This window comes from Brienomyrus brachyistius, chromosome 17 (assembly GCF_023856365.1).
Source record: "Brienomyrus brachyistius isolate T26 chromosome 17, BBRACH_0.4, whole genome shotgun sequence".
Lineage (NCBI taxonomy): Eukaryota > Metazoa > Chordata > Actinopteri > Osteoglossiformes > Mormyridae > Brienomyrus > Brienomyrus brachyistius.
In genome coordinates, this window is record NC_064549.1 from 14,459,570 (window position 1) to 14,487,522 (window position 27,953).

General features: G+C 46.1%; 1 protein-coding gene across 2 annotated transcripts in view; it reads left to right on the forward strand.

The window, feature by feature from the left end:
• gbe1b (glucan (1,4-alpha-), branching enzyme 1b) overlaps window positions 1-27,466 on the forward strand; it is a 76,352-nt gene extending 48,886 nt beyond the window's left edge. Inside the window, exons 11-16 of one of the 2 annotated variants that reach the window (XM_048980752.1) lie at window positions 1,299-1,409; window positions 1,954-2,125; window positions 11,037-11,221; window positions 12,810-12,940; window positions 20,208-20,337; window positions 26,465-27,466. In XM_048980752.1, the coding sequence (XP_048836709.1) occupies window positions 1,299-1,409; window positions 1,954-2,125; window positions 11,037-11,221; window positions 12,810-12,940; window positions 20,208-20,337; window positions 26,465-26,527 (792 nt within the window). In that variant the 3' untranslated portion in view covers window positions 26,528-27,466. The remainder of the gene's footprint in view (window positions 1-1,298; window positions 1,410-1,953; window positions 2,126-11,036; window positions 11,222-12,809; window positions 12,941-20,207; window positions 20,338-26,464) is intronic. The other variant, XM_048980753.1, reaches the window with a different exon arrangement.
• Window positions 27,467-27,953: the final 487 nt, after the last annotated feature.

Consider the following 27,953-nt stretch of genomic DNA (forward strand, 5'->3'; position numbering starts at 1 on the left):
AATAACCAAATAAAATGCAAGAGTTCTTTTATTTTTAGTTTTTTGATTGCAGTCACAGACTTTTATTAAATTGAGTTTCTCCTTGTAGGGACCGAAAAGGCGGTCAAAGTAAGAGGTTTTTATCGCATTGTGGTGACATTTGCTCCCCAAAAGGTAATGTATACATAACCCACACACACGATTGCACACACAGTGTTTCCAGCAGTGAGTTCTTCCATCCTCACTACATCTGTGCCATCTAAGCACAGTCACATACATCTGATGCCCAAAAGCCTACCTGTTTCATATTTTTAAAGGTGAATTGACGCCTCTTTGTGTTCAGCAACTACATGGCGATGATGTAATGCTGTTATGGCAGCTAGCTAGGCCATAATCCATTTCTAAGCCAAAAGGCTTCACCAGAAACCATCAATGGATGACAGTACAGAGTAGGGAACACCATGGATGGGATACCAGTGCTGTAATTTATATCATTCTTCAGGACATGGAATAAGCAGGAGACCAGGTGGTCCGACCCATCTTTGGACCTGCCAGTTTGACACAGCTACATTGATTGTCACAATTTGATCTTTGCCACTATCGATCGCGTCCCCTTTTCAAGTCGATTGTGTAATGAAAGGATTCCCCTTCCTGTCAGTCTCACATCTCCCATAATCACCCTGAGCAGATTCCACTTGTCAAGGTGATGAAGCCATGGGTTCCATGCCAACTCGAGTGAGGGGATGACGGACGGTCACTAAAGTGCAGGTCCCACTGGCCGAGGAGCACTTTCAGCGGAAATGACTTATCCATTTGATGGTAGAGGTAGCTGAAGCCCCCCCCCCCCCATCTATTTGGGGGATATGTCCTGCCATCTGCTTTCCTAAAACCAAAAGCTCAGTCTTGCAGTGGAAAGCTTGTGCAAATTGGCCTCACGTTTCACTGTTTGTCCTCCCCATCGGTGCTGGGTATTAACTACAGGAGACTTGTGGGTTAATGAATTCTGAAGTAAATACGTCTGGCATCATGGGTGAAGGAGAGGTGCAGTCTGGGACAGGTGTGTTGTGTTGGGTGCTCTACTAGAGGTAGAGGTGTTCACGGGGGTGGGGGGGGCGAGTATTTCCTTAGTATTTATGCTTTATTTTTCAGGTTTTGATATTTTTTATATATATTTTTTGTTTTACCTCCTTCAGCGTTGATGTCATCTTCTGCCTAGTAATAACCCAAGGTTCCTGCTGAACTTACCTGCCGTCAGAATAGTCCATTTGTCAGCTGTCGTCTGCTCACTTGCCCTTCTCCATGCTCTGTGACGATGGCAGATTCTGAAGGAGTACAAGGACGAGGACTGGAACATGGGCAACATCGTGTTCACGCTGACCAACCGCCGATACGGTGAGAGCTGCATTGCCTACGCCGAGAGCCACGACCAGGTGAGTCAGCAGCAGTCACAAGTCATCAGTAGGGTCCTTGGTGGTACCTTCACCTGGATTGTAAAGCTGTTTTGCCAGATGTTCTCAAATTTGCTCATACTCAACCTCCGGAGATATTCTGTTTTCTTTGCAAAGCTGTTGAAATCGATCTAAACGTGTCTGGATTGTTTATGTTTTTCTGTTCTTGGAGACCTTCTTGTACAGCTTTTATCCTGCTTTTATTATTTAGAGGGTCAAAGTGAAATCCCAGGGATAAATCAGGTTATATATGATGAGGAAAAAGAAGGAATACTGTCTGTTGTACCAGGAGTGCAAGTCATCTTCATTCATTCTCTTTGTATGGTGTGATGATTACTGTGTGTGTGGGTGGCTATTGTTTTGACCTAGAATACTTGCTTTGTTCATTTTTTTAATATTTCTGTCCATTCCCTTTAAACTTGTTCCTATTTTCCATCTGTATCCATTCCTCCCCCATCCCCGTGGGGTCTGTTCATGCCTCAACCATCCCCCCATCCCCTCGTCCTCATCATCCGTCCCCCTCCAGGCTCTTGTCGGAGACAAGACGCTGGCCTTCTGGCTCATGGACAAGGAGATGTACACCAACATGAGCACCATGATGCCGATGACGGCTGTCATCGATCGCGGCATCCAGCTGCACAAGATGATCCGGCTGCTCACCCACGGCCTGGGCGGCGAGGGCTACCTCAACTTCATGGGTGAGCGGCTATGTGGGGGGGGGCGAGTCCAGGAGGTGTCCAGGCAGTAGAAGAACTGCACAGCATGCAGAGTGAAAGCATTTCCATCGAGCCATTGTGTCTGCCTGTTATTTTACATTCTGCCCAGCAAAGACGATGCAGACCATCCGAGATCCAGTCTGAATTGAAGCAAACTGACCGCTGTTTACAACCTAGGTGTCCACAGTAGGGCCGAGTGTGAACTGCAGAGCAAGCCAGTCGCCCGGCGAAAATTCCATTCTTAAGATGGAATTATTGGTCTCGGGTGTGTTGTCCAGTACGAGATTGCAAGAAATAAATGATTAATTTTACTGTTTTTCTGAAAAACAGACATTAGTTTGCTGGGTTCGTTTCTCATCAGCCCCCAGCCACGATGTTTTTTATCATTTAAAATTCACATAATTCTCAGTGTGTGTTTTCTATTTATCGACTGCAACAGGCAGACTCCGCTCTTAACCTCTAAGCACAGACCGTTTATATTAATCTGAAATTTTCTAAAAGCTTTGATTTAAAATATTGGGTGAGCAGTCAAACAGAGATTGCTGAATCCCTCTAATATAGTTCAGCTGCCGTTAGAATGGGACGCACTCTGAGGCGTCAGAACACTGACTAGCAGGTTCAGAAACTGCTGCTTCCCCCCCAGCCACCTACGCTGTGAATAGCTGTGCCGCGCCTCTGCAGGGTTAATGCGCTCTGCACTTTATGTGAATAGTAATGTTTTACCTTTCTTCACCGTGCTGTTGCACAGCAGACCATTGCAGTGTTTGCCCTGCCATTATATAAGGGGGGCGCCCGCCCCCCCAAAGGCACCTCCCGCCCCCCCTTGAAGGTCAAGTTAATTTAATTTAATTTAATTTTCTATATAGCGCCAGATCACAACAGAAGTCATTTAAGGTTACATTGTCCTTTTATTAAACAAACTAAATACCCTGATGGTATTTATCTTATTTACGCCAAGCTGTAAACATAGAGGAAACACTGCATTGTCTGTCCTAATATTGCACACGGCCAATAAAACATATTGAAGGTTGTAGGTTTGTATCCAATATAAACCCTTGTTTTACTCAAGAGCAGGGAATTATGGTTAATACACTATATCCTGCTATATTAAAGCTGCTGCTACAGTTACTACTATTACTACTGCTGCTAATAATAATAATGAACAATATTATTTATTGTTTTTATTATTATAATTTATTGACTATGTGGTAAGCAGCACTGGGGCATTTTCTTCCTGTGGTTTTTGGGTTTCCTCCAGATACTCCAGTTTGATGCAGTTCTGAGAATTGGGGGCTCTAAATTTTATACAGTGCTTGGTTCTGTGTATGAATGTGTGTCCTGCGATACACTGGCATGCCATCCAGGGCGTCCCCTGCCTCATGCCCTGTGATAGACTGACATCCCATCCAGGGCGTCCCCTGCCTCGTGCCCTGTGACAGACTGACATCCCATCCAGGGCGTCCCCTGCCTCGTGCCCTGTGACAGACTGACATCCCATCCAGGGCGTCCCCTGCCTCGTGCCCTGTGATAGACTGACATCCCATCCAGGGCGTCCCCTACCTCGTGCCCTGTGACAGACTGACATCCCATCCAGGGCGTCCCCTGCCTCGTGCCCTGTGACAGACTGACATCTCATCCAGGGCGTCCCCTGCCTCGTGCCCTGTGATAGACTGACATCCCATCCAGGGCGTCCCCTGCCTCGTGCCCTGTGACAGACTGACATCCCATCCAGGGCGTCCCCTGCCTCGTGCCCTGTGACAGACTGACATCTCATCCAGGGCGTCCCCTGCCTCGTGCCCTGTGATATAGACTGACATCCCATCCAGGGCGTCCCCTGCCTCGTGCCCTGTGATAGACTGACATCCCATCCAGGGCGTCCCCTGCCTCGTGCCCTGTGATATAGACTGACATCCCATCCAGGGCGTCCCCTGCCTCGTGCCCTGTGATAGACTGACATCCCATCCAGGGCGTCCCCTGCCTCGTGCCCTGTGATAGACTGACATCCCATCCTGGGCGTTGCCTGCCTGCCTCGTGCCCTGTGCCACCTAGAGTAGGAATAGGTTTTTCATGGGATTTACTGAATATGTGGAGTTTGCATGTCATTGTGGGATTTCCTCTGGGTACTCAGGATTTCCATTTCTCAGTCCAAAAACATGCTGAGGCTGATTGGAGTTACCAAATTGCCTGTAAGTGTGCCTGTGTGAGTGAATGGTGTGTGAGTGTGCCCGGTGATGGATTTGGCACCCCATCCTGGGTTGTTGCCTGCCTTGTGCCCATAGGCTCCCAACCCCCACTCCAGTTTCACTGCAATCTAAACATAGCTAAAAAAAAAAAATCTTGTTCATATGATAAAATTGTTTTCCCTGATATAGGACTACAGTCATTGTGAGGGTTATGTTTCATCCAAACACTCTGCATGTCTTCAGTAAGATTCATAATAAAACATGCTATAATTTCTTGGGAAATCCCCCTATTTCCGAAGCCCTTGTATCCACCTCTCGCTGTCAAAGCAACGTGTGCTAAAAACTCTGGGAATGTGAGAGAAGGGCATGCGGGTGACGGTACGTGAGCTGTGGGTGAAGGAAGCTTCAGCAGCCAGGGAATTGGCTACAAGCTACAAGGAGAAATAACAAGTGCGATTATACCAGAGAGACTCCTCTTCAGTCTAATGAGCAGAAGTTATGACGGTTTCTTCTCGTATGGTCTGTCGATTGTTTCATGTTACATGCCTGAGTTGTTTTCTCTTTTGTTTGTGCTGTTTTTAAACCTCTAACATCGTCATCGTATCATTGGCTGTGGCTAACTTAGCTAGTAGCAACTTTTGTAAGCCTGGAAATGCAGCAGTATTGAGTAGTGGAAGTATCGCAATGGTAATTTTAACTAAATAAGTGTTTCATATGAATGTATTTTTGGCCTGAACCATTAATATTTTAGGCAAAAGCATTGCAAGATTTTTTTTATTCTTTGCCCTAACGCTAATATCTTGTATGCTTTGGACTTTTGGGGCTGGACTGTCCCTAATCCAGCCAAACAGTAATGGAAAGCACATAAAAGCTAATTATTGCAGCAGCTTGAAGACGATGATAAAGTTTTACTCACTAGTTTCGAAGGCTTAAAGGAGCATTAGATCACGCCGGCACTGCCAGCATCTGGAGGTGAAATCGCAAAGCCCCCTTTATCAAGTTAATTGGATCGACCGTGACCTTGTGGGGTGGGGGTTGGGAGGGGGGGTTAGGGAGGCTTGCTTCGGCATGAGAAGTGCAGCCTTGTGATGGTAAATTAAAGACAAACATCTTCATTCATTCTCCTGTGTACATCGGTTTGATGGATCCCCTCTCAATCCCAGACTGTCCTGACCTGGAATGGGTCAGGGGTGCTTTTTATGAATAAGACCAATGCGCTATTTAATCCTTGGGTATTAAGAATGAATCCGGGCACCTACAAGCTTTCGTGGGAATTTATTATAGCTGACCTAAAATAAGTGTGTCCTGCCATGCACTGGCGTTACGTCTTGGGTGTCCCCAGCCTTGTGCCCTAGGCCTGCAATAGACTCTAGGCTCACCAAGTCTGTACTGAATAAGCAGTTATGGAAGATGGATGTATGAACTAAAATAAGCTGTTTCAACACTGCATAATTTTGCATACAATAAAGTTTCCCTTGACAAATGACAGCACTTTCACTCCTGGGACTGAAGCAGGAAACATTTTTGTCACCAAGTCTAGCAATGCGGACGACTTGGAAATATCGGCGGTGTTGTAGTAATTTCAGTTTTTACTATCAAGGCCAGTCAGAGCCAATTGAAGGAGCGACACATAGCCATGACCACACAGGATATTTTATTAGATTCATTTACATTTATTAATTTGCCAGGCACTTTTGTCCAAAGTGATGTATAAGTCAGGTAAATAGTGCAAGTGATTTTCATGTGATTTTGCTGGGAGAACATTCCTTTGCTTGTCCTCAGAGTCATAAACTTTGCTTTTTCATACTTTTCAAAAGAGAAGGAAATGCTTAGATCATCGATAGTCTTTGCTCAGAACACCTTTATAGTCAGGTCAGATCAGGTCAGGTTGGGAAGCATGCACTGATGTAGCGTGTTGCCACACCCACAACACTCCTCGGGATCCCGGCCGGCGATGAGGATGCTGCAAATTGGATCACTCTCAGGGAAATGCGTCACATAGCCGTAGTGCCGTAACTGATGATTTCTCACAATGTGCCTCATTCGGGACTCGCCTAGCAACCGCTCATTTGATACAAAGTCAAACCAGTAGTACCCAAGGATTCTCTGAAGGAGTCCAGTCTTCATCTCAGGTCACTGGTTAGTGTCCATGTCTTACAGCCATACAGCAAGACAGGGAGCACCAGGACTCTATAGACTTCGACCTTTGTCCTCTTGCAAAGAGATCATGAGCGCCACACACCCCTTTCAGGCAACCTCATGACCCCCCATGCTCTTCCAATCCATCTGCTGACTTCATAGGAAGAGTCACCAGAGACATGAATGTTGCTGCCAATGTTGGTAAATCTCTTGACAAGGTAGACATTTTCCCCGCAGACAGACACACTACTGATGGCTGTGCCTAGGAAGTCATTAAAGGCCTGGAACTTGGTCTTTATCCAGGACACCCACAATCCCAGATACTCAGACTCCTCGCTCAGTCTCTCAAGAGCCCCGATCAGAGCCTCCATTGACTTCGCTAGGATCACAGCATCATTGGCAAAGTCAAGATCAGTAATTCTTTCTTCACCAACAGATGCCCCACAACTGCTGGACCCCATAACCCTGCCCAACACCCAGTCCATACAAGCATTGAACAGAGTAGGAGCAAGAGCAAACCCCAGCCAAACCCCAGAATCAACTGAATTGAACACTTGATGGAAATCGACAAAGGCTGCAAAGAACCTCTGCCGATATTCGCGCTTGCACTCGATGAGAACCTTCAGAGCAAGGATATGGTCAATGGTAGACTTCTTAGGCGTAAAACCAGACTCTTCTGGTTGCTGACAGGCAAGCAAGTGATCATGGATCCTGTTAAGGATGACCCTAGCAAGGACCTTATTCAGCACTGACAGCAGTGTTCCCCTCCCGTAGTTGCCTCAATCCAGGTATTTGCCCTTCCCTTTCCAGATAAGGACTACAAGTCCCATTTTACAGTCAGTTGGGAGGACTTCTGACTCCCAAATGGAAGCAAAGATTGCCTACAATCATGGACGGTCTTATCATGGAAGGTCTCCCACATTACATTAGAGTCAGCAGTCGCACCTACATCTGTAAGTTCCTCACACATCCTGCATGCAAACTCATCAGAAACAGCTTGATCTTGGAGTCTGACTGAGTCCAGCCATATTCTCGTAGTAGGTGGTAGCCTACTGGTTCCAAGCTGAATCTTCAGAGTAGCAGCAACAAGTCTTTGGTCAGAATTCACAATCTAGGCACTTCTGTAGACCGTGCAGTTCTGCAGGAGCCTCCAGCATCTGCCCACAAGGTTATGATCGATCTCCTTCGCCGCAGCACCAACATTGGAGTACCAAGTCCAACGATGTGGCTCAGGGTGTTGGAAAAAGATTCCAGCGACCCGCAGCCCCTGACCTTTAGACAGCCCTGTTAGTGCCGGTGGTCGCATTGAAGTCACCTATGACCAGTGGAGTGCACCTATGACTTCATGGTGCGTGCAGCTTTCCTGCGGGTGACTGCAGCAGAGCTGCTTCCGCAGAGAGCAAAAAAGTATCTAACTTGTTTTAATCAAGCAGTTGTGAGTTGTTTTACGCTGGCTGGAGTGCCAATACTGCCACCAACCCCCAAAAATTGTTTCCTTGCAAGTTGGAAGACCGCTTGCAGGGCCGGATGCAGTTTAACGTCATACCCAGGATAGTACAGATTGGATTTTTCGTCAGATCAGTGGCCTCTGAGCGTACAGGAGGTCAGTAGATTGTCAGCCTGCAGGCTGCTTTCATAATGCCACTCATTCTTTTATGCCTTTTGTAATAGCGTCAGTTAACATTTTTGTTTCTGTGTCATTGCTTACAAACTTGCAAGCTCTTCCCTCTAGCAAAAAATCTCACATTAAAGTATTTTAATTATTGCTGATAATGGTACATTTGGCATGTTCTTTAGTGTCCATGTCAATATGCTCCCATGATTCCCTGTAATATGAAGGTCCAGCATGTGACCTTCATCCACCCAATGGCGTTGCTGGCTCTTATTTCTGAAGGTCGCGCTCACGTTTTTAATAGCTGTCTAATGTGTTTTATTACCATCCACCACACCTCCTCAGCCGGTCACCCCCTTTTCCCGGTGCTGCTGAATAAATAGCCCATGCTATTATGTAGCCAACCCCCCCAAAAAAAAATTCTTCAACTCCATCTCCCAACCCTTTGTTGTCACTCCGTGTGTCTCCCCCATAGAATTCAATCTTCTCGACTGTTATTTTATGATGTTGTCTCATCAGTCGACGACGGATTCATTATCTCATCACTCCACCCGACGGCAGCGGCAGGCCAGCCTGTCATCGGCTTAGGCGCCGACACCCGGCTCGCAAATACATTCCTGTATCTCCCGGCCCGGCGTCCACGTCCGTCGCCTCTTTTACGTGGCTGTCCCTGAGCTTATGAATGTCATTACCCTGCCACGCTCATGGACCAGGCGATTCACGAGGAAATCATCAAACTTCCTCTTGTGTTTTTCTTTTTTTTGTCATTTTTTCCCCCCTCAGGCCGGAGATTTCGATGATGGATCTACTGCAGGGGATTGAGACAATGGCTGACATTCTGAAGCCGCAGCGCAATTAAGCTCCACAAAAAAAAAAAAAAAGAGCGGCTGATTTGGCGTCTCCGTCGTCGGCCGTCCCTCTTCTTAGCGGCGACAGTTGAAAGTGGTGTCTTTGAAAAGCAGCTAAAGGGCTATGGGTAGTGTAACACTTACTGTTGTGGTAATTCACAAGTCTTGTCATGAGCATTATGGGCCGGCACAGTGAAATTGCTCAACTTGAATCTCTTTTATCATGACAAAGTGTTTGGTGTTTGTTGACTCGTAATGGTCGCCTACGCGGCTCTTTTCTTTGCCTTGATTATGATTATTGCCGTGTTATCCGCGGCATTTTCGTGTCTGCGGGCGCTCTCTCTCCGTCTTGACATTAAAGCTCGAATGCAGAAACGGCCTGCCGAGACTTCTTAAATATTTAAAGCGGGAAAAGTCGAGTCCAGACGACGGCTGTGTGATAAACGGGCCTGTCAGTGTTTTCTAGAAAACGTCACGGAGTAAAAGTGCAGCCGAGTTTTGTTTGGCGTCTCTGAAGTCTGCCTGAGCCCCCTTGTGGCACAAACGTTTATGAAGAGATATGGCGCCTTTCGGCTCGGAATGCACACGGTGCTACTGCAGGGGATGGCTGTGGAATATATACTATACAACTAAAGGTCCTCTTAATCTCTGCCTGAGCTTGTTCCATTTCATAGGTTTGCCATCCAATTGAAAGCCACTGGAAAGAGTGAAGAAAATATTTCTTTCACATTTTTTTCACTTTAGCGCTGTTTGAAGTTTTGGGCAGCTGAGTGGGATTTGGGGCATACTGAATCTAAGATCAGTTAAACCTTGAACTATTGATATTTGATAATATTAAAGTTGAGTCCAAAGAGTTCTTCTCTTTCTCTCACTCTCGCATCTGACAAGTCTCGCAGTCCTCGAGTAAGCAAACTGAACTTAAAGTTTAACCCAGAAATGAAAAATCCAAATGGCACGACACCCGGCGTTATTGTGGGGGCATTTCTCCTTTTTTATTTACAGTCATTAAAGGCCCATTCATTTGTCAAAGCCAGGTTGTATCTCGATGCCCGAATGGAGTAGTTGGAAAAACAGTCTCCTGAGTGTCCATATGTCTCTGCCACCTCCCCCCTCCAAAAATTAAGCAGGTCTGGTGAGCTGCCATGACTTTTCTGTGCCGCTAATCTCAGGGCTGTCGTACCTACATCTTATTCCTAACCAGCAACATCTCCGGTTGGTCCATAACCTGAGCAGTCCAGATCGGAGCCTGCCGGTTTCGGATTGTTCTTTTTGGGCTTCCTGACCAATGCATGCTGGACTGGAGGCCTTTATGTCTCATGTGCTAGAGGGCTTACTTTGGTATGGTCCCGGTGATCAGCCATCTCCATCTCAAAGATATATATACCTCAAGAGAGTATCCAGAAGAAGCCCAATTGCTGCTCTCAGGCCCAGGTGTTGGCGAGTGAGAAATGATGTCCCAGCCTGGTAGATCAAAGGAACCATACTAGCTGTTGATAGACTGTATGAGCACGGCCTGTACCTCCATCGCAGGGAGGGAGGACATGTTTGGGTTTGTGAGTCAACGCTGATGGACAATCAGAAGCCAGTTCCTTTCTCCTTAATAAGGACGAGGAGGTTGTGGTGTCACAGGGAGAGCCTTTAATGGTGATGGCCAGAGGGAGGCGTGGCCACGGCCAGAGGGAGGCGGAGCCAAAGCCAGAGGGAGGCGGTGCAACGGGCAGCGAATGCTTTGCCAAGTCAATCAGTTTAAAGGGCCTCACCTGTCAGTGCTTTATATGACGTCTTTTACTGATGCTGGAAGTGAGCTCGCTGCATTGTTATTGATGGTGGTTCCTTTGTGTATATTTTTGGCTAGTATTCTTTACCTAAATTAGCCACCATTTTTTATCATATTCCCTCAATAAACAATGTAGTATAGCATGCTACAGTGAAACACTGTGCCAATAGGTGTTAAAGACCAATCAGAAGCACCTAATGCAATTTTATTCATTTGACTCGATTTATATTTTTGGATCACGCTTAAATGTGGGTGATTATTGACATTGATGCCTGTAATTTGACTGATTGTGCGTGTTTGTGGAATTAAAGTCTGCTTCCTGGTCGATTTTCAGGTAACGAGTTTGGCCATCCCGAGTGGCTGGATTTTCCCAGGATTGGGAATAACGAGAGCTACCATTATGCACGGCGCCAATACAACCTGGTCGACATGGAGCACCTGCGCTACTGCCAACTGTATGCCTTCGACCGCGAAATGAACCACACCGAGGCCAAGTACGGCTGGCTGCCATCCGAACCGGTGAGGACACACAAAGACACACACATCCAGTCACTCGTTATGGGAAAATCAGGGTCATCAGGTACCACCTCTCAGGATTGTGGGAGGAAGCCCACGGGATCATGGGAAGAACACACTAACCTCCAGGCTCACGGTCTGGGGCAGCTGTATATGCTTAGGAATAATATAAGAAATTCATAATATTTCAAATTTCAGTGTAAAAGTACTGGTGTAGGTACTTGGTTCATACACCTCCAGTCTAGTTTGATATTTGCTTGATTTTTTTTTAAACACGTGTTGGATTCAATATTAAGTGACTGTCGAGTATCTTGATCCTGTTTTCTGTGGAGCAATTAGTCCCCCCCCCCCCCCCACCACCACCACTACCACACGTAGAAGAATTAATCAGATGTTAAACGGTGCCCTCTTGGGGGGGGGGGGGGGGGGCTGTCTATGCTTGAGGAGTGTGCTGCTTTCACCGCCGGGCCCTGTTCCTCATTAATATACACGATGGAAGGCTTTCCATATCACCTGGCTTCACTAATTGGGACCGTCTTGTCTGTGAAATCGGACTTGACTTTGACCTGTTTTGAAGGTGACAGACTAAAGCGGAACTTAACCTCTCACAGTCTGCTGTTCACGTCTTAAGGTGCTAGAGTTCACATTGCTTTTATGGCTGTGTTTTTTGTGTAACTCGTCCATCTGTTCATCTTCGTAGGTGCTTGTCCTATACAGGGGGGCACTGAGCCTGTAGCCTATGCCAGGAGAATGCGCATGAAGGACACCCTGGATGGGTCGCACTGGGCGTGAACGAAATGCAGTTTAGAGAAGGTCATTTACATAGCTGCGTGATTTTAGCTTGTGGGTGGAAACCAGCATAAGCACGGAGAACCTGCAGACTTCACACATACAGAGCCAGGTGTGGGATTTGAACCCAAAATTCTGTAAGTGTGAAGCCACATGGCTATTCGCTAATTTCATACACACATGATGGTCTGGAATTAGGACACTTATATCATAAATGAATTTTACAGAGAAAATGAAGACGCTCATCGGTCAGATAATGAAAGCATGAGCTCAGCACCTCCATCTTGGGACCCGGTATCGGGGGAGGGGCGGGCTGGCTGGCCTGTGGTGGGCTGGGAACCTCTTATCTTTCTCCCAGGAGCAAATATGCTGGCACTGACAGGAGGAAGCAGACGGTAAATGCTGCTGACTGGGTGACAGCGATAATCTCTGTTAATGACACCTTATTAGCTGCTTCCTGGGGGCACCGCGACCACATACGCTGCTAGGGGTCGCCACCTTCTGACAGGCCTTATGCTCCCTGTTAGCCCCCCCCCACCCCAAAAAAGGGTCTCGTTTGTTGGACAAGGCTATAGTGCATAACTTACAGAAATTAGGTTTTCTACAGTCTGGGAGGGAAGGAGGGAGGGAAGGATGGATGGATGGATGGAAGGAAGGGAGGAAAATTATTGCACGAGACATTATTTTACCCTTCACAATTGCCTATTTTGCTCCCTTCGCTCACGTCTGAAATCATTATGATTGCTAAAGCCTACACACTACATGTAAGTGATTCTGTGTCTGCCTTCCGACTTTACTGTAGGCTTTTGTCAGCGCGAAGCATGAGGGAGACAAGGTCATCATCTTCGAGAGGGCCAACTTGGTTTTCGTCTTTAACTTCCACCCTTCCCGAAGTTACAGCAACTACAGGGTGGCCACAGAAACGCCAGGGAAGTATCCTTTACAGTGTTATCATCACAAGCTTGTTCGTTCAGCGGGTTTCAGGACACGTGGTTCTGCAGGGGTTAAATGATTCGAATTGCAGTTTCACCCTAAATACGAGTGTTAAGTGCTACCTACATCTGCATGTATATTGCGATACATTCGAACGATCATAATTCAGTTCAGGTATGTGTTTGGCGACATATCCCAGCATGCCTTTCTCCATGGTATGTCAGACTTTTGGCCGATGTAGGCTAAGGTCATTAGTGTAGAATGGCAGAGAGTTTGTTCAGACTTCTCGGCCGCTCTTCAGAGACGCGCTGTGTTCTCCAGTGCTTCGGTGATTAGCCCTGTGTCTGGAGGCCCTCTTTTCGATCTGTTTTCTCTCATGTTTCTTTTGTCCAAGCTTATGAAGTTATATCTTCAGTTTCATAGTTCTTGTGAAGAATCTGAGGGGCCATGACCGCTGAGGGTTTGAACTGGTCAGAAGCTCGCGCCTCTAGTACCTGCCATCGGCGGTGTCCATGGCAACGTCGGTGCCTCTCTGCTGAGGGAGAACCATCGTGTCGGCTGTTTAAGACCTCAATAAATCCAGTTCTTGTGAAGTTTCTCATGTCTGGGTTTGACCTGAGGGTTCGGTTTCTCTAAACGCTGCCAGACTGCAGCCTGCGTACGCTCAAGCTCGCCTCTAACCCCGAGACCCTTCTCCATATTCTGGCCGGGGCCCGGGGCTCCGCGAGTTGCCGTGTTATGACGTCCGTATGAGCAGAGTAAGAAGCAGGAGGCCATGAATGATTAACGGACAGCCATGGATTAGCATTCCCAGGGACTTTCGATTCCAAGGGTTGATGGGTGGTAAATGTTCCTCCTTTTTCGACTCTACAGCTATGTATCCGACACAGTGAGGCCGTCTTTAACTCAAACTTGGATGAAATGCATGTTCTATGAGTCTCTCTCACACTATTCAGGGGAGGGTCTTCTTCTTTTGTTAGGAGATTTTTGACAAGTATGTAAGCTGGGAATTTTGGCAAGCATCCGGCAGCGTTTAAGGGTGCCGGCCTGGCGTGTAGATGTCGTAGCAGCAAGCGCCCGTACCTTTCCTGGTGTTCCCAGTGTCCCTGGGAGTGATGGACACGTCCACCTCCTGGTTATGGCTGGCTGTTGTTCGTGTCACCCCACGCGGGTAGATCGGAAATACAAACAAACGAAAAAGACGGGACACATCATGGGTGGCTGTACATTTGGGGATGGGGGGCAGAGCACTGCAGAAACACTGCCGTTTGGGGGTGGGGGAGCATACTTCTCTGTCTGCATGCATCGTCAGGCGCCCAGCAGGGTTGTAGCTGTGGAGCACTGTTGAGTTGCCCTCATCTGCTACCCCGAGCCCCGCCTACCGCCGCAAACTCGCTGTGACCTGTCACCGTCACATACCCTCACACTTCCCACTGGTAGCTTCCCCAACTGCAACCAAAAATCAGTACTGTGTTCATTATAGTTCTGTTTTGAAGCAGCCCCTAAATACAGCTATTTTTGGTATCCTCATTAAAACAGGCTGCTAGCTTGATTATGATTCACTGATTGTGTTAAAAATAAAAAGGGGAGTTGGGGTGGGGGGCTCATCTTATTTTCTTATTTTTGTATTTTATTTTTCTGTTCTGTGAACTCCATTTGCATTTATGCTCTGTGGAGCAGCTATTCAAAGGAAAGGAAGAAGACAATGAAAATGAAAGATCAGCTAATGAACTGGTAATAAGTATTCCTTTGGCGTTAGTCAAACTGAACGGATTTCGACCAGATTCCCCTGGTGCTTTGGACAAATTTGACAGCTTCTGTTCTAGACAGCTTCAAAGCCGTATCAGGAAAGGTGGCTCTTTTAAATGCTTTTTGAAGGTTATGTCCAGCGGTCAGAAACCAGATTAGGGTAGGGGGGTGAACGTCAATGAACATATTTCCTATCCATCCCGGGGTGCGGTGAGGCCTCCTGGTTTAGCGACTGGGAAGTGTGGCGAGGGATTCGCTAAAACAGTGACTGTTGGAGAAAGGCGGGGGCTGTTCTCTCCGCTCAGCTGGGAGTTAACCACCACTGTTTGGGTTCAGAATGAAAGGATTTGTATTTAACAGGATAGATGTAGCAGGCATGCATTTGAGCCACAAAGACACAACAGCTGCAAAGTCTTGAGTCTCAGAAAACAAACTTTGAAGATATACAGAGATGTTTCATGAGCTCCTTCTGGGAGGCCATTTGGAAGAAGGACTTACCCCTCCAAGCAGCTCATTCTCTCTTTCTTCGTTTTGTCAGGTTTCTCTCTCTTCTGCTTTCTCCATCTCCCATTTTTCATCTCTTTTTATTTTTTTAAACCAAGAAAGTAGTTGCTGGGGAAGCAACTTCCCTGCTGTTCTTAACACCAACTGTGAGTTCAGGTGGTATTCAAAACAACACCATGCGAAACGTGTGTTCCAGATGTTTTTGTGTGGAACATCTCCTGCGCTATTGACTTACTCTGAGTTACACCATGTGGTCTGTGGCCTGAGTCACTGTTACAATTGTGCTGTATGGTCTGTAGAATCCTGACCCAAGTTACAGATAACGCTGCATCATGGGGTCTGTAGTATCCTGACCCAAGTTACAGATAACGCTGCATCATGGGGTCTGTAGTATCCTGACCCAAGTTACAGATAACGCTGCATCATGGGGTCTATAGAATCCTGACCCAAGTTACAGATAACGCTGCTCATGGGGTCTGTAGAATCCTGACCCAAGTTACAGATAACGCTGCATCATGGGGTCTGTAGTATCCTGACCATAGTTACAGGTACCACTGCATTGTATGGTCTGTAGAATGCTGACATGAGTTACTGTTACCATTACATGGTGTAGTCTGTAAAATCCTGACCTGTGTTACTGTTACCATTACATGGTGTGGTCTGTAAAATCCTGACCTGTGTTACTGTTGCCATTACATGGTGTGGTCTGTAAAATCCTGACCTGTGTTACTGTTGCCATTACATGGTGTGGTCTGTAAAATCCTGACCTGTGTTACTGTTGCCATTACATGGTGTGGTCTTTAGAATTCTGAACCGAGTTGCTCTTACCACTGCCTCATGTAGTCTGTATAGTCCTGACCTGAGTTATTGTTACCCGGATGCTTTGTGGTCCTGATGCTCTGCTGTAGAATGAGGCCAACCCATAAGGGCTCCCCATTGTGAAGCGCATGAGCATGACCCACTGAGTCACATGACACAGCTCCTTCTTTTTACCAGACTTTGAATCTGAGCAGGGCTCCTTGCCACAAAGAGGGGTAAAATCTAGGTCTTACTGCTCCGGAGAATAAAAAAAATTGTTACCCATTGAAATTTAATCGTCTTGAGCTTTTTGACAGGCACTGAAACTTTTTTTTTTCTTTTCTTTATAGTCTTTCAATGGATGATCTTCAAGCCAGGAGCTTCTTCGAGGAGCTTAGAGCATCTGAATCCTGATTGGGTAATTTCATGAAAGGCATACCTGTCTGAAGTGATGAGTCTTTTGATAAAGGTCTGAGTCTGAATGGGGTCACCATCCTCTCATTTGACAGGGACATTTTGCCTATGCGCTGTTACCAATCATAAAGACATTGCTTTGTTTCTTCGGAATATGTTTGGAATATAATACGTACCTGTTTGTATTTTATTATGGGCGAACATAGGCTAAACTGCCCAGAGCTCCAAGATAACTGGACAAACAAGCACAGAAGTGCCATGGAGAAGGTGATTTACATGCGTGGATTATTCTGCAGAATTTTAATGTTTTTTTATTTTTTTTTTTTTAATAATTTTTTTATAATGAGGATTTTTTTTTCCCCCGGCAGCCATGCCGTTTGTTCCCTGGCCATAAAACGCTGCCGTGTCTTGTTTTGAACTTGCGTGTAATTACATTTGACTTGGCTGGAATTCCCATTCCCGACTCGTGTGGGAGCAGATCATGGCCCCTCATTTAGGTGACCCACGGCACAGGGCGGGATGACCCCCCCCAGGACTGGCGGGTTGCGCTCAGAGCAGTAGAGCCGTCAGCTTTTAGCCAGAAGGTAGCTGCTGTAAATGTCAGGAGAGCTTCTGTTTCTATGCCCCCAAGCAGGGTATTTTTAGCCAGAATCGCACTGATGGGGGAAAGTATTCGGCTGTAAGTGGTGAGCTGTCGATCCTCCTGCGATCAGCCGAGAATTAAAGGTTACGGCTCGAGTTCTGGCTGCAAGCTCCTTCAGCCGATGGCTGCAACTCATCGGGTCAGAGTAGGTCGCTCCCCATAGGTCACTGCAGCGCCACCTAGTGGTTTGGCTCACAAGTTTCTGTTAAACCCGAAGTGGTCTGTCACCATAGCCCAGTTCCTACACTGACGTTAGCATAACGGCTCCTTTTCAGCACCTCTCCCTACACCTGCTGTTCCAGTCAGTTAGTAAGTAATCCTTGTTTTGGGCTCAAAGCTCTGAAATATTCCACAGCACAGCTTTGTCTGCTTATGGAAGACAGCTGTTTGGGATGGAGGATGGAGGGGGAGTCCGCTCCTGTGCTGCCATATCCGGAAAACATCAGGAGGGCAAGCTGGTTGGAGAGAAGCTGCTTCCAGAAATAGCTGTGAACATCAGCAGAGTGCGAGCCCAAAGTGCTCAGCCACTCTCTCCATGACCTTAATCACTCTGTGCACTTTATTTAATAATCCCCATCGTATATGCACAGGTAGGAACGCTGACCCATCCTGCTATACCCACGCACACATTATGTAATTATATCATTGTGGGGACTCTCCATTCATTTCTATGGGGAAAACTCATCCCAACATGACGACCTTAACCCCTACCCAGCCCTAACCTTAACCATAAGTAGCCAAACAAAATATGAGATTTTCGGTCCCCATAAAGTAAAAAAGTCTGTGTGAGAGTGAAGATTGGTATCAGACAATTTAACGCGGGCGGGGAGGGGGGGGGGGGCGTCACACATTTTTCCCACCCCCCAGAAACAAATGTGGTGAATGATGTTGCTGGAAGGCTGGGCAGTGGTATTCCAGTCGTGGCATTCGAACCTTTAACCTTTCGTGCCACTTATGTGAGCCAGTGATGTCGTGGCCACTTTTCGCACGTGGACCTACTTCTGATGGAGGACTTAGTCGCCTTTAACCGGCCAGCCGAAGGGGAGGTTGCTATGACCTTAGGGACGCCTCTGCTAAAGTCAAAGCACGACTCCGCCTGTCGGAGCTGCCATGCTGGTGCTTCTCCGTGGTGACGACCCCCCTCCCCCACCACGTTCAGAATAAGATTGACTCTGTTGATCTCTGGGGGTGTACAGCAGCAATAACATAGAGCACAGATGACGTTACTGTACATATAGTGCCAAACCAGCAGATACTACGCATAGTGAAAACAAGGTGAACTGAAGGGGCAATCAGATATAAAAAGTACACAGGACACAAATAAATGTAATTGGTGCTTTTGGGTCACTGCTACATCTCCCCCTGCACTGCATTGCCAGGCCCTGAACCACATTGGCACTTCGCCTATGTTGCCCACCCCTCCCCCTCCACAGCATTAGCACTCCCCCCTGCCCCCTCCCCAAGCTGGTGCTCCCCGCGTTTCAGGCTTGCGATAACCACCCCGAAAATGACTCTGCTCCTTCAGCAAAAGACTGTGGTGTAATGTGGCATTAGTCTGCAGGGACTGTGCACAAAGAATCTCTTCTTTTTAATCATCTGTATCAAAGCAGACAAGATGATGCAGAAGCGGAGCTTCCTGACTCCTGGGACGGACGAGCGAGCGTTTGAGTGCTCCTTCCGGGCTCCGACTGGCCCACTGAGAGACGAGGTGATTTGTCATTCTGCTAATTAAGCGCCCACTCGCAAACCAGCTCCCTCGGTGTGGGTTTACCTCATTTCGGCCTCAAAACTGCAGCAGCCTCCCCTCCTGGTGCCTGAGCTAAGTGGGGGGATCGACAAGGAGGTCTAGGGCTGTTTTGCTTAGCTTTCCCCTATGGTTTTCCAAAGATGGGCGAAAAATTGCAGTTTATCCTTGGTCCCTTATTGCCGCGGCTCCGCATGCATGAGGGTCCTTCCTGCCCTGGGGAAGGCAAGTCAGCATGGTAAACGCGGTACGGTGAATCATAAACAGCACCAGCAAGGAACCACTCAGGGGGCGGGAAATAAGCTGGCATTTTTACGTGTAGCCCTTTTAGATGGCGCTAGTACTTAAATTACGAGAATGTGTGTTGGCTACCTGCTTATTTAGTGCATATGCTATCACTACGCAGGACTGGCAAGTCTTGACTTTTCAGGATGGGAGAGCTCCCTCTTGTGTTGTGATGGTGCCATTACCACGGCATGCAACGGCAGCACTGGCTAGCTTTAGGCCAGTTGTTGTTGATTATGCCGATTTAGCTTCTCGCTAACTAGGAGCGGCCACAAAACAACATGGCAGCTTCCCAAACTCTGAGCTGAAACCTGAGAGGGTGCCCACTGGCTAACTGCCGGCTCCTAAGCGAGACCCCTGGCTACGTCAGAGCTCCGTTTCCTGCACAGTGATTGCCCACCGCGTTGCCAGTGAGCGCCACGCGGTTCCTCCGGGTCCTCTCTCCTCTACACCTCTGTCTGCTTCACTGTTCATCCCTTCTTCCGCAGCAGCGCCTAAATATTGGCAAACTGTCTGGCTTCTTCCCAGAAAAACATCTGCCTGGATTTGTTCAATTAAAATTTATTTGCAGCCGTAGATTTCCAAGCGTAAGCAGATTGTCGTTTTCCATTTGGCCCATTCGAAGCGCGTCCGAAACACCAGCAAAACCCAAATATTTGTAATGTAAGCTGTTTTTTCCCCTCTTCTTTTTCCCCCATCACCATATTCACATTCTGCACCGAAGCACCAGAAAAGGTCACCTCTGCCTGTTAGCTGGTTTTGTTTGGTTCACAAAGCTGCTGGCTTTGAGAGTTTGTTTGGAAATGCGATAGAGAATCTACCCTGATTGGGAGGGGGACTCACAGCCGGGGTGGGGGGTGTTACCACAGCCAGATACACACGCCATTATGATAGTTAAGCTGCCGGCAAACGTTACTTATAAGCAGAGGGGTTTAATGGTTAAGGATATATACAGCAAAAGGACATTACATAACATAATCAAGAGAAATGCAGGTCCTTTGTGGCGCACTTGATTTTGGGGGAATTCAGAGACGCGGATTGGTGACAAGGGCAGACGCGGGACCCTTTGCCGGGCCGTTCTTCATTACCTCCCTGCACAATGGGCTTCCCTTAACAATCTCCTTGCTCAGACACCGCATCGTGCTGGACTCCGATGAGGTTCGATACGGGGGTCACGGCCGCCTGGATCACAATACCGAGTTCTTCACGGAGCCCATCCCATTCAACGGACGCTCCCACTCCATGCTGGTGAGTCCGGAGGTGAAACATCTTTCCTGCGCTCTTATTTAGCCTGCCAGCCTCGCACAATGGCTTCAGAGTTGTCCCTTCATTGCCCTCAGATGGTATTCTAACTCACTGGGGGCTTCAGGTCATCACATGACCTGTCGGGAGCCAATGAGGTTGCAGCTAGGCCTCCGATTATACATCTCCTTTATTTCAAACTCCTTTTATTCTGAACTTAAATTTAGCATGCACAGTACAGCTCAGCTCTATTCCCCTATTCAGGCTCCAACAGCAATTTTAAATGGTTAAAAAAAAAATCAGTGAAGAACAAATCGGTGTATAAGATTATTCTCTGCTCTGTTGGCTGCCAAAATGAGTGTTGGGTAGAAGCCCTGAGGAATGTCCTTATCTACCCCGCAGCTCTGGGACACAGTCACGCACTTCAGGCTTTTGGAAAATAATTTAGAGAAGCTTCACCAGTCAGATAAATAGCCACAGTTCAAGGCAGCTCATCAAGCCTATGCGACCCCTATAACCTGTGACATCTACAACCAATATGAATTTTTTTTAGTGACTTTAGATTGTGGCACAGATGAGTGGAACTGACCACATGAAAAGATAACACGTCATTTTTCTAAAGTAACTCCATCCATCTATCCATCCATGTCTATCTACTCAAGGAACCATGGCAATTATTATATCAGGTATCTAAGTTTTTTTTTTTTTCTTTCTTTCTATTTTTATGTCTGTATTCAGCATTTTTGATTCCCACCCACACCCCCCCCCCACACACACACACACACATATGGGGTCTTTGTGGGCCTTTTCTCCAGCCTTCCCTTTGCTCTTGTATCATTAATTCTCTCTGCAGCCCCTTCTCTAAGATGCCTGTCTCTCTTATTCCTCCTCTCCCTCCTCTTTTTCTTTGTTCTCATCCACTCAGGTGCAATTTATCTACCCCCTGTATTGTTGGCATAGCGCGGAGTTCCGTTCCCCCGTTTGTGCGCTGGATGTGTTGTCACGTCGCTTTGAAGGCGGGTAGCATAGCTTGTTACTCTTGTCTCAGCGCAGGCGGAGAATCGGGGAGAGAATGTGGTAATAAGACGAGCAGGCAAACTGGGCTGAACGGCACATTATTGATATTCCCAGTGTTTCTCAGCCTCGTGCGCGGCGTACATGATGAATTCAAATTCCGAAAGAATGGCATCTTATAAATGTCGTAGAGCAACAGAACAGGAACTCGCACTACATGTATAGCGATATTAAACGATGTAGCTGAGGTTTTAAAGCTAGCAGTGATGCTGGGTAATTTGACAGGGGATGAAAGGGAGATCTTTCAACCCGGAGCTTTGCTTCGTAGTTCAAAATCAGAAAAGACAACTCATCTGAACCGAGGGAGGGGGGAAATAACAGAGGATCTGAAAGAATTGGAGGGGGTCTGGGTGATTTGGGGGGAGCAGATGGTAGTTTTAGGCTTGTAAGGTTTTCCTGTCCATCAAAGCCAAGCACCGTTGAGTCAGTGGCTCAAGGTCACTCTGCCAGCCAGCCAGAAAATTTGTTTACACTTGTAACGCCCCATACAGAGCAACCCACTGTTGATTCTTGTCATGAACTACAGGTTAGGGCGAGTGTCAATGTGAGTATTTGTTTGCTGGTTAGTGAGTATTTAGCAGCTATTGATTTCACTAGTTCCTCTGGGTTCTCCAGTAGCCTCCACGCTATCCGTGCGGATCCACCCTTAGCGGCTCTGTGTGTCGAGAGAGAGAGAGAGATGTGGGCAGAGAAGCCGGGGTACGACCATTACTGTAGAGCAGCAGCAGCTGTGAATACTCATTAAGCAGAGAAGAGCTGTACCCCCATAGCAGCTGGACCTGCATGATAACAGAGAACATTCAGTTCAGGAGTGCGAAACACCATGATACTCTATTATTCAGCAAATCCATATTTTAATGGCTGATCTTAGCCCTTCCTTTCGACAGCCAATTAAATCAGAAGGGGGGAATGTCCCCCTGGCCTTATGCTCGGAACAGCCTCTTAGTTTGATGCCTTCCCTAGCCACTGATGACCACTAATGGCCAATGTACAGGATGCTCTTTAACAGAACTGCGCTACATTTTTAAATTTAAATTCTTCCAATTCCGTGAACTTCTTAGACTTCCAGAACTTTCTAAAGTAAAATAAATCTATCTGGCAGACCTGGGGAGTTCTATAGTGTCTCGCCAAAGACTAGCTCTAATAACGCGGAAGATGCGACTTCCTCATGCTTAATAGGCGAAATCGCGCTCTTTTCTCCATCTTCTGTCTGTCCCTTTCACGACTTCCCACCAATATTAAAGCATGGCAGATAAAATGAAAAAGTAATACAGAAACACTCACTGATGCCGTTACAGACCTCTCATTCGCGTCTGTGAAAATATAAATGTAGGTGTTTCTGTCTTTATGGGGTTTCTTGTCTCCAGGCTCCCGTTTCTCAGTTGAAAACGTGTGACACTCTTCCATCTCCTCCATTTTTTTTTGTGTTTTTTTTTTTTTCCTGATTTCTTCATCCACGCGCTGTGTTCACCGTCAACCCTTTTATAAGGGATTGAAAGCAGTTTAACAAGTTCTCTGTTGATCTCCATGCGATTATGATTTTAAATAGGGCTGTTTGGGGAGTGGGGGAGGGGGTCATTTGAAGAAGTGGGGAGAGAAGGTTTGTCCTCGATTCCTGTCTGCTTGAAGCTTCCCATACTTACCTCTCCGTGTGAAAAGCCGCTTCATAATTACTGGCCTTGAATATGGAAAAAAACAAATTCATTTTTTTCCATGCCGTTGCCAAGAAAGGCCGGAATATGAAATATTCCTGCTCCATAATTTTTTCACGCAGTAATACCCAGACCTTACCCAGCTCCTGCCAGGTCCACATATTTATCCTGTTCCACCTCCTGCATACCTGAATTAAGTAATCAATGGCCTGATAATGAATTAACCAATAGTATGTGATGTTTGGATGAAAGAGAGGCTGTGGATTGGGTGCAGATGTGCTGTTTTAAAGATTTCATACAGCGCCCCAGTGTAGCTTGTGGCTGGCAGCATCGCTGGATCGCAGCACGCTCTGGCGACTGGGTCCGATTTACACGTTTAAAATCTGGCCTTCTGAAGACGACCCATCAGAAGTTGGGTGCACGATTTTCCTTTCCGCTCATCAGCGGAACGCTGTGATGTTCCGCTGTCGTCATAGGCGACAGGAAATGTCAGCTGTCGCCAAGTTCCCACTGAAAGGACGAGTTTAGCAAATAAAAATGATTCGGTTTTCGTCACGCTTCCTCAGAAGTTTGACAAAAGGAGTCTTTGTTTTATATTAACTGTCAGGCTTTGTTTAAGTCTCCCAACAATGAGCTCCAACATCCTTCTGAAATGTAATTTTCTCTCATGGTACTTTCTTGGGTAATTATTAACAACTTTCCAACTGTTGTCTTCAGAGCCCGCTAAGTAAGCAACCTTCTCACCCACCGCTCTGAGTATGCAGAGGGAATTGGTGCTGCTATTGTGTTCGATAAAAGATGAAAGAAATTATTAGATAAAGCAATGAATAATTAGGATGTTGAGATCGTGATGTACCTAAAAATTGTATTGTATAAAAATAATATACTTTCCATGCACACTCATATGCATACTTTGCAAAGTGATTAAATACTGACGCAAAACGTATGTGCATTTCAAATTATGTTATCCTCAGCATCGATGATATAGACTGACATTTAGTCTAATGTCATATACTGTAGTCACCACAAGAGCCTGTGAGGCGGTAAGATGTTGGGTCTTCTAGCCATGGAAGGGTGATTCTAGCCCAGACAAAAGTTTTAGTCCCATGGAAGTAAACCACAATGCACCAAATGTGCTGTGTGGTTGAAGGACCTTCTGCTTTGGGTTGAAGGCAAAGAGAGAAACGGCATAGCCAATGGTGGGACCATCTGGACCATCTACTGAATGGTAGTGACCAAAAACAAAGAACCGTCTTTCATTTTCGATCCCATCCATCTTCCAACTGGGTATCCAACAAAGCTAAAACTAATCCCTGAACACAGCGGACAGGATTCTGCCCCATTGCAGTGCGTACACATGCTGTGGGCAATTCAGAGTTGCCAATTAGCATGTTTAGAGTGCTACATGGTGGAGCATCCAAACACCACATGCACAGAGCGGGGGCGGGCCTATTAAGCCCCAATCCCTCCCCATAGGAGCATTTTGAGCTGCTCTGCTCCTATGGGCGTCAAGAAGATTCAAAATAAAAGCCTGTTTGGCTGGAGGACTTGAAGAGCTCAGTGGGTGAACTTCTCACAAGTGCCGTGCATATCTCAAACACGCTTATAACTGTGACAGGGAGATGGGCTCTCTTACAATAGTGACTGCGGTGTCTCATATCCTGTAGCATTTGGCTGCTTTGTGAGAATAATTTGGAGGGAAAATGGGAAAATCCAGAAATGATATGATGTGTCCTACTGGCTTTCTTATTGAAGCTTGATTTGCTTTGATCTGCCTTTACGACCTGTGACAAAGCAGAGAAAAGTCAGGGGAACTTTTTCTTTTTGTAGTTAGTGGCCTTACTGTTGAAGGGAAAAGCTGATAAACAGCTGGTTAGCGCTCCAGGCTAACAAAGGAGCCTAGAAGGATTAAGAACTTCCTTATTAGCGCGGATCCTGTTTGCAATCGCTCTCCCCATCTAACTAGAGTATTTAAGTGAGGGTGAACTAAAGGATCTGATTAATCGGGGGATAATTTCGAGATAGCTATTCTCAGGAAACTTGCTTCTCATAGTATTACGGGTCATATGACCTTTCGAGAATAGTGTCATTGGTCACAATTTCATCAAATTTATTAAGCATTAATGTAACATTGTGTTCCTGACATCATTAACATGCTGTTAATTACTTCCATTATCCAGTTAGGGGGAGAGTGATTCTGGTAGAGAGGTTAGGATTTTTCTTCCACATTTGAATACGCTTATGGAAAATATTTCATTTAGCAGACACTTTCATCCAAAGCAACGTACTATTGATATGGCAGAGTTAGACAGCCACTGAAATAGAGGGTTAAGAGTCTTGCTCAAAGATCTTAGAGCGAAATCACTTTGCCAACCCTTCCAATCATAGGCACAGCATGCTAACCCACTGAACCATACACTGTCCCCAAAAGCTTACACTTGGTATTGCTTGGCAGAGCTCATGGGAGTTTTACTTACACAAAAATGTTCTGAGGCAGAATGAAAGATGATTGGTTCAGAGAGATGACCAATCAGATTGTATAGGAGGTCTCTCCAAACAACTAAAGGAGACTTTACCCAGACGGAACATTTTTGTGTAAGTAAAACTCCCACAAGCCCAGGCAGATTCCCAACGAAGTACTAAGCAGGTCCTACTCCGTTTAGCTTTTGAGATCAGTTGAGAGTGGCCACATATATCATACTTCCCTAAAAACTCAGCTAACCGATTCTGCTACTGGGCTTTTTGTGTATAATTAAGATTCATGCATATCTTTGTCAGTACTTCTGCTTGTTCTCAAAACCATGTTCTAAAATGTGTTTACACTCTCCATTTATTTAGAGAAATGCAGTTTTCAACTGGCTGTTTCTCTGCTAATGGCTTAGTTGCCTGAAGACAGTCTTTCCCTGTGGTCAGATGGCGTAGAGCTTTTACTTTATGTCATATTGTGCTTGTTTTTAATATGTTAATTTAAAACAACAAAACTAACCAGATTCCTCTGACAGCACCCAGAGGCAGCATCGGATATAACAGCAGCAATTGCAGACACTCCTGCAGACCTCATTCATTATGCTTCTGCAAGAGAATTAAATATGTACTTGTTTTTCAAATTATTCTTGCAGGAAGAAAAAGAGAGGAAAACAAAGTATGATTTTTCTCCATCGGGCGCTTTCTTTGAAATGTTAAATGCAGTGTTGGTGTGTTCAGTTAAATAACGTGTTTTGTCACAGTCCAGCACAGATCTGCGTCTTACTTCGGCCCTATTAAGCAAGTGTCTTTAAAATTCTCTCCTCTGTGAGAAAAACAGGTAGCGATAGCACCACTGGCTAAGAATGCTGGGATACAGTCTTTGAGAATATAATGCAATGTTTTGTTTTTTTTACCCCACCCATCTCCAACAAACCTTCCCTTGCCCCCCCCAGATTTATATCCCCTGCAGAACATCGATAGTACTGGCCAACGAGGAGATTGATCACAGCTGCTGATGGCCGGCAGCTGGTCTCTGTGGACCAGTGCAGCGGCAACGTCACAGTATTAGCATCTGAGAGCATGTGACACGCGCCACAAGAAGCCTGCCCCATTGGTTTACACCACACCTGCTCCTGTGGACATACAGGCTTCACTGCTGAGCAGTATCGTTGGTGATCTGCAGTGTGTCGGTACACCTGCCTGACAGAATGGCTCGATCAGGAGACTTTCCCCTCTGCGACTGTCTGCTGCTATTTTTCAAGGCAAAACTTTGACCAACACTGGCCCAGTCCACTGCTGATGTTGCAACAATAACACAATAGTTACATCAATGTAAAAGTGATCCTATTCAAAGCATTTCTATCAGTTTATGTACTAGTTTCGAAAAGCACTTAATGCTAACCAGTTCCTTATTTGTAATAATCACCCCATCGTTCAGTGTGGCAATTTTTTGTGATATTGAACAAGTTGCCCTCTTTGGAAATGTATATTTAAGTAACTGGGAATGCATTGCATTTTACTATAATGCAGAAATTTGTTTGATTTATATTTCACAATAAAAAACATAATTAAATATAATGAAATATAATTAAATTATCACACTAGAAAATGCAGCACAGATCATTTCAGGAAGTGTTGGGATCCAATGTGATGCACGATTCAACAGTTTTTTAGGGACTGACTACCATAAACTGTGTTTAAAACATTATGGGTGCTTTAGTGAATTTGAGTTTTTGCTTACGTCTTTACGGCCGTCTTTACGTGATCATGAGTTTGAACCAAAGATTCACGGTAATTGTTGTGAGTGTTCGTGTAAGTCGTGAGCCTCTTTGCCCGTCCCTTCTGCTCATTCTCTTCTCTCGCCGCATCACGTCGTCGTCAGGCACTGGCCTGCATCGTGCATTTTTGACTTGCAAAAAAAAAAGGCAAATAAAGCAAGGATCTTGTCTCTATTAGACCTCTTGTGGAGCTGAATTTCTCTCTCTGTCGTACATCGGGCAGGTTTGCCTTGCACCTCATTTCCCTGGCAGGGCTGCAATCTGCATTCACAGATTATATAAAAATAAACCTGGAGACCTTCTGTCCAACTGCACTGAATTACTCCATGGCCATCACTTTAACCCGCCCCCCACCCCATTTTATAATGTTACACAATTCACTTACCAATTGGGGGGGGGTGTTGGCCAATAATAATTAAAGAAAAATCCCTCCATTAATGTAAACATGAGGAAATTGATTCTTCAAACACAGTAAGCAAATGGTAGACATTATGACTAATTATTCCATACTCTGCTAACGTACAATGTGTCCATTTGAGTTATCTCTGTAATCCTCTTAATAACTATCATTTCCAGTAAAGCCTCCATTATGGAATTTAATAGCATTAATAATGCTACTGCACCATAAAATGTATATGGGGGGGGGGGGGGGGGTGAGTGAGTT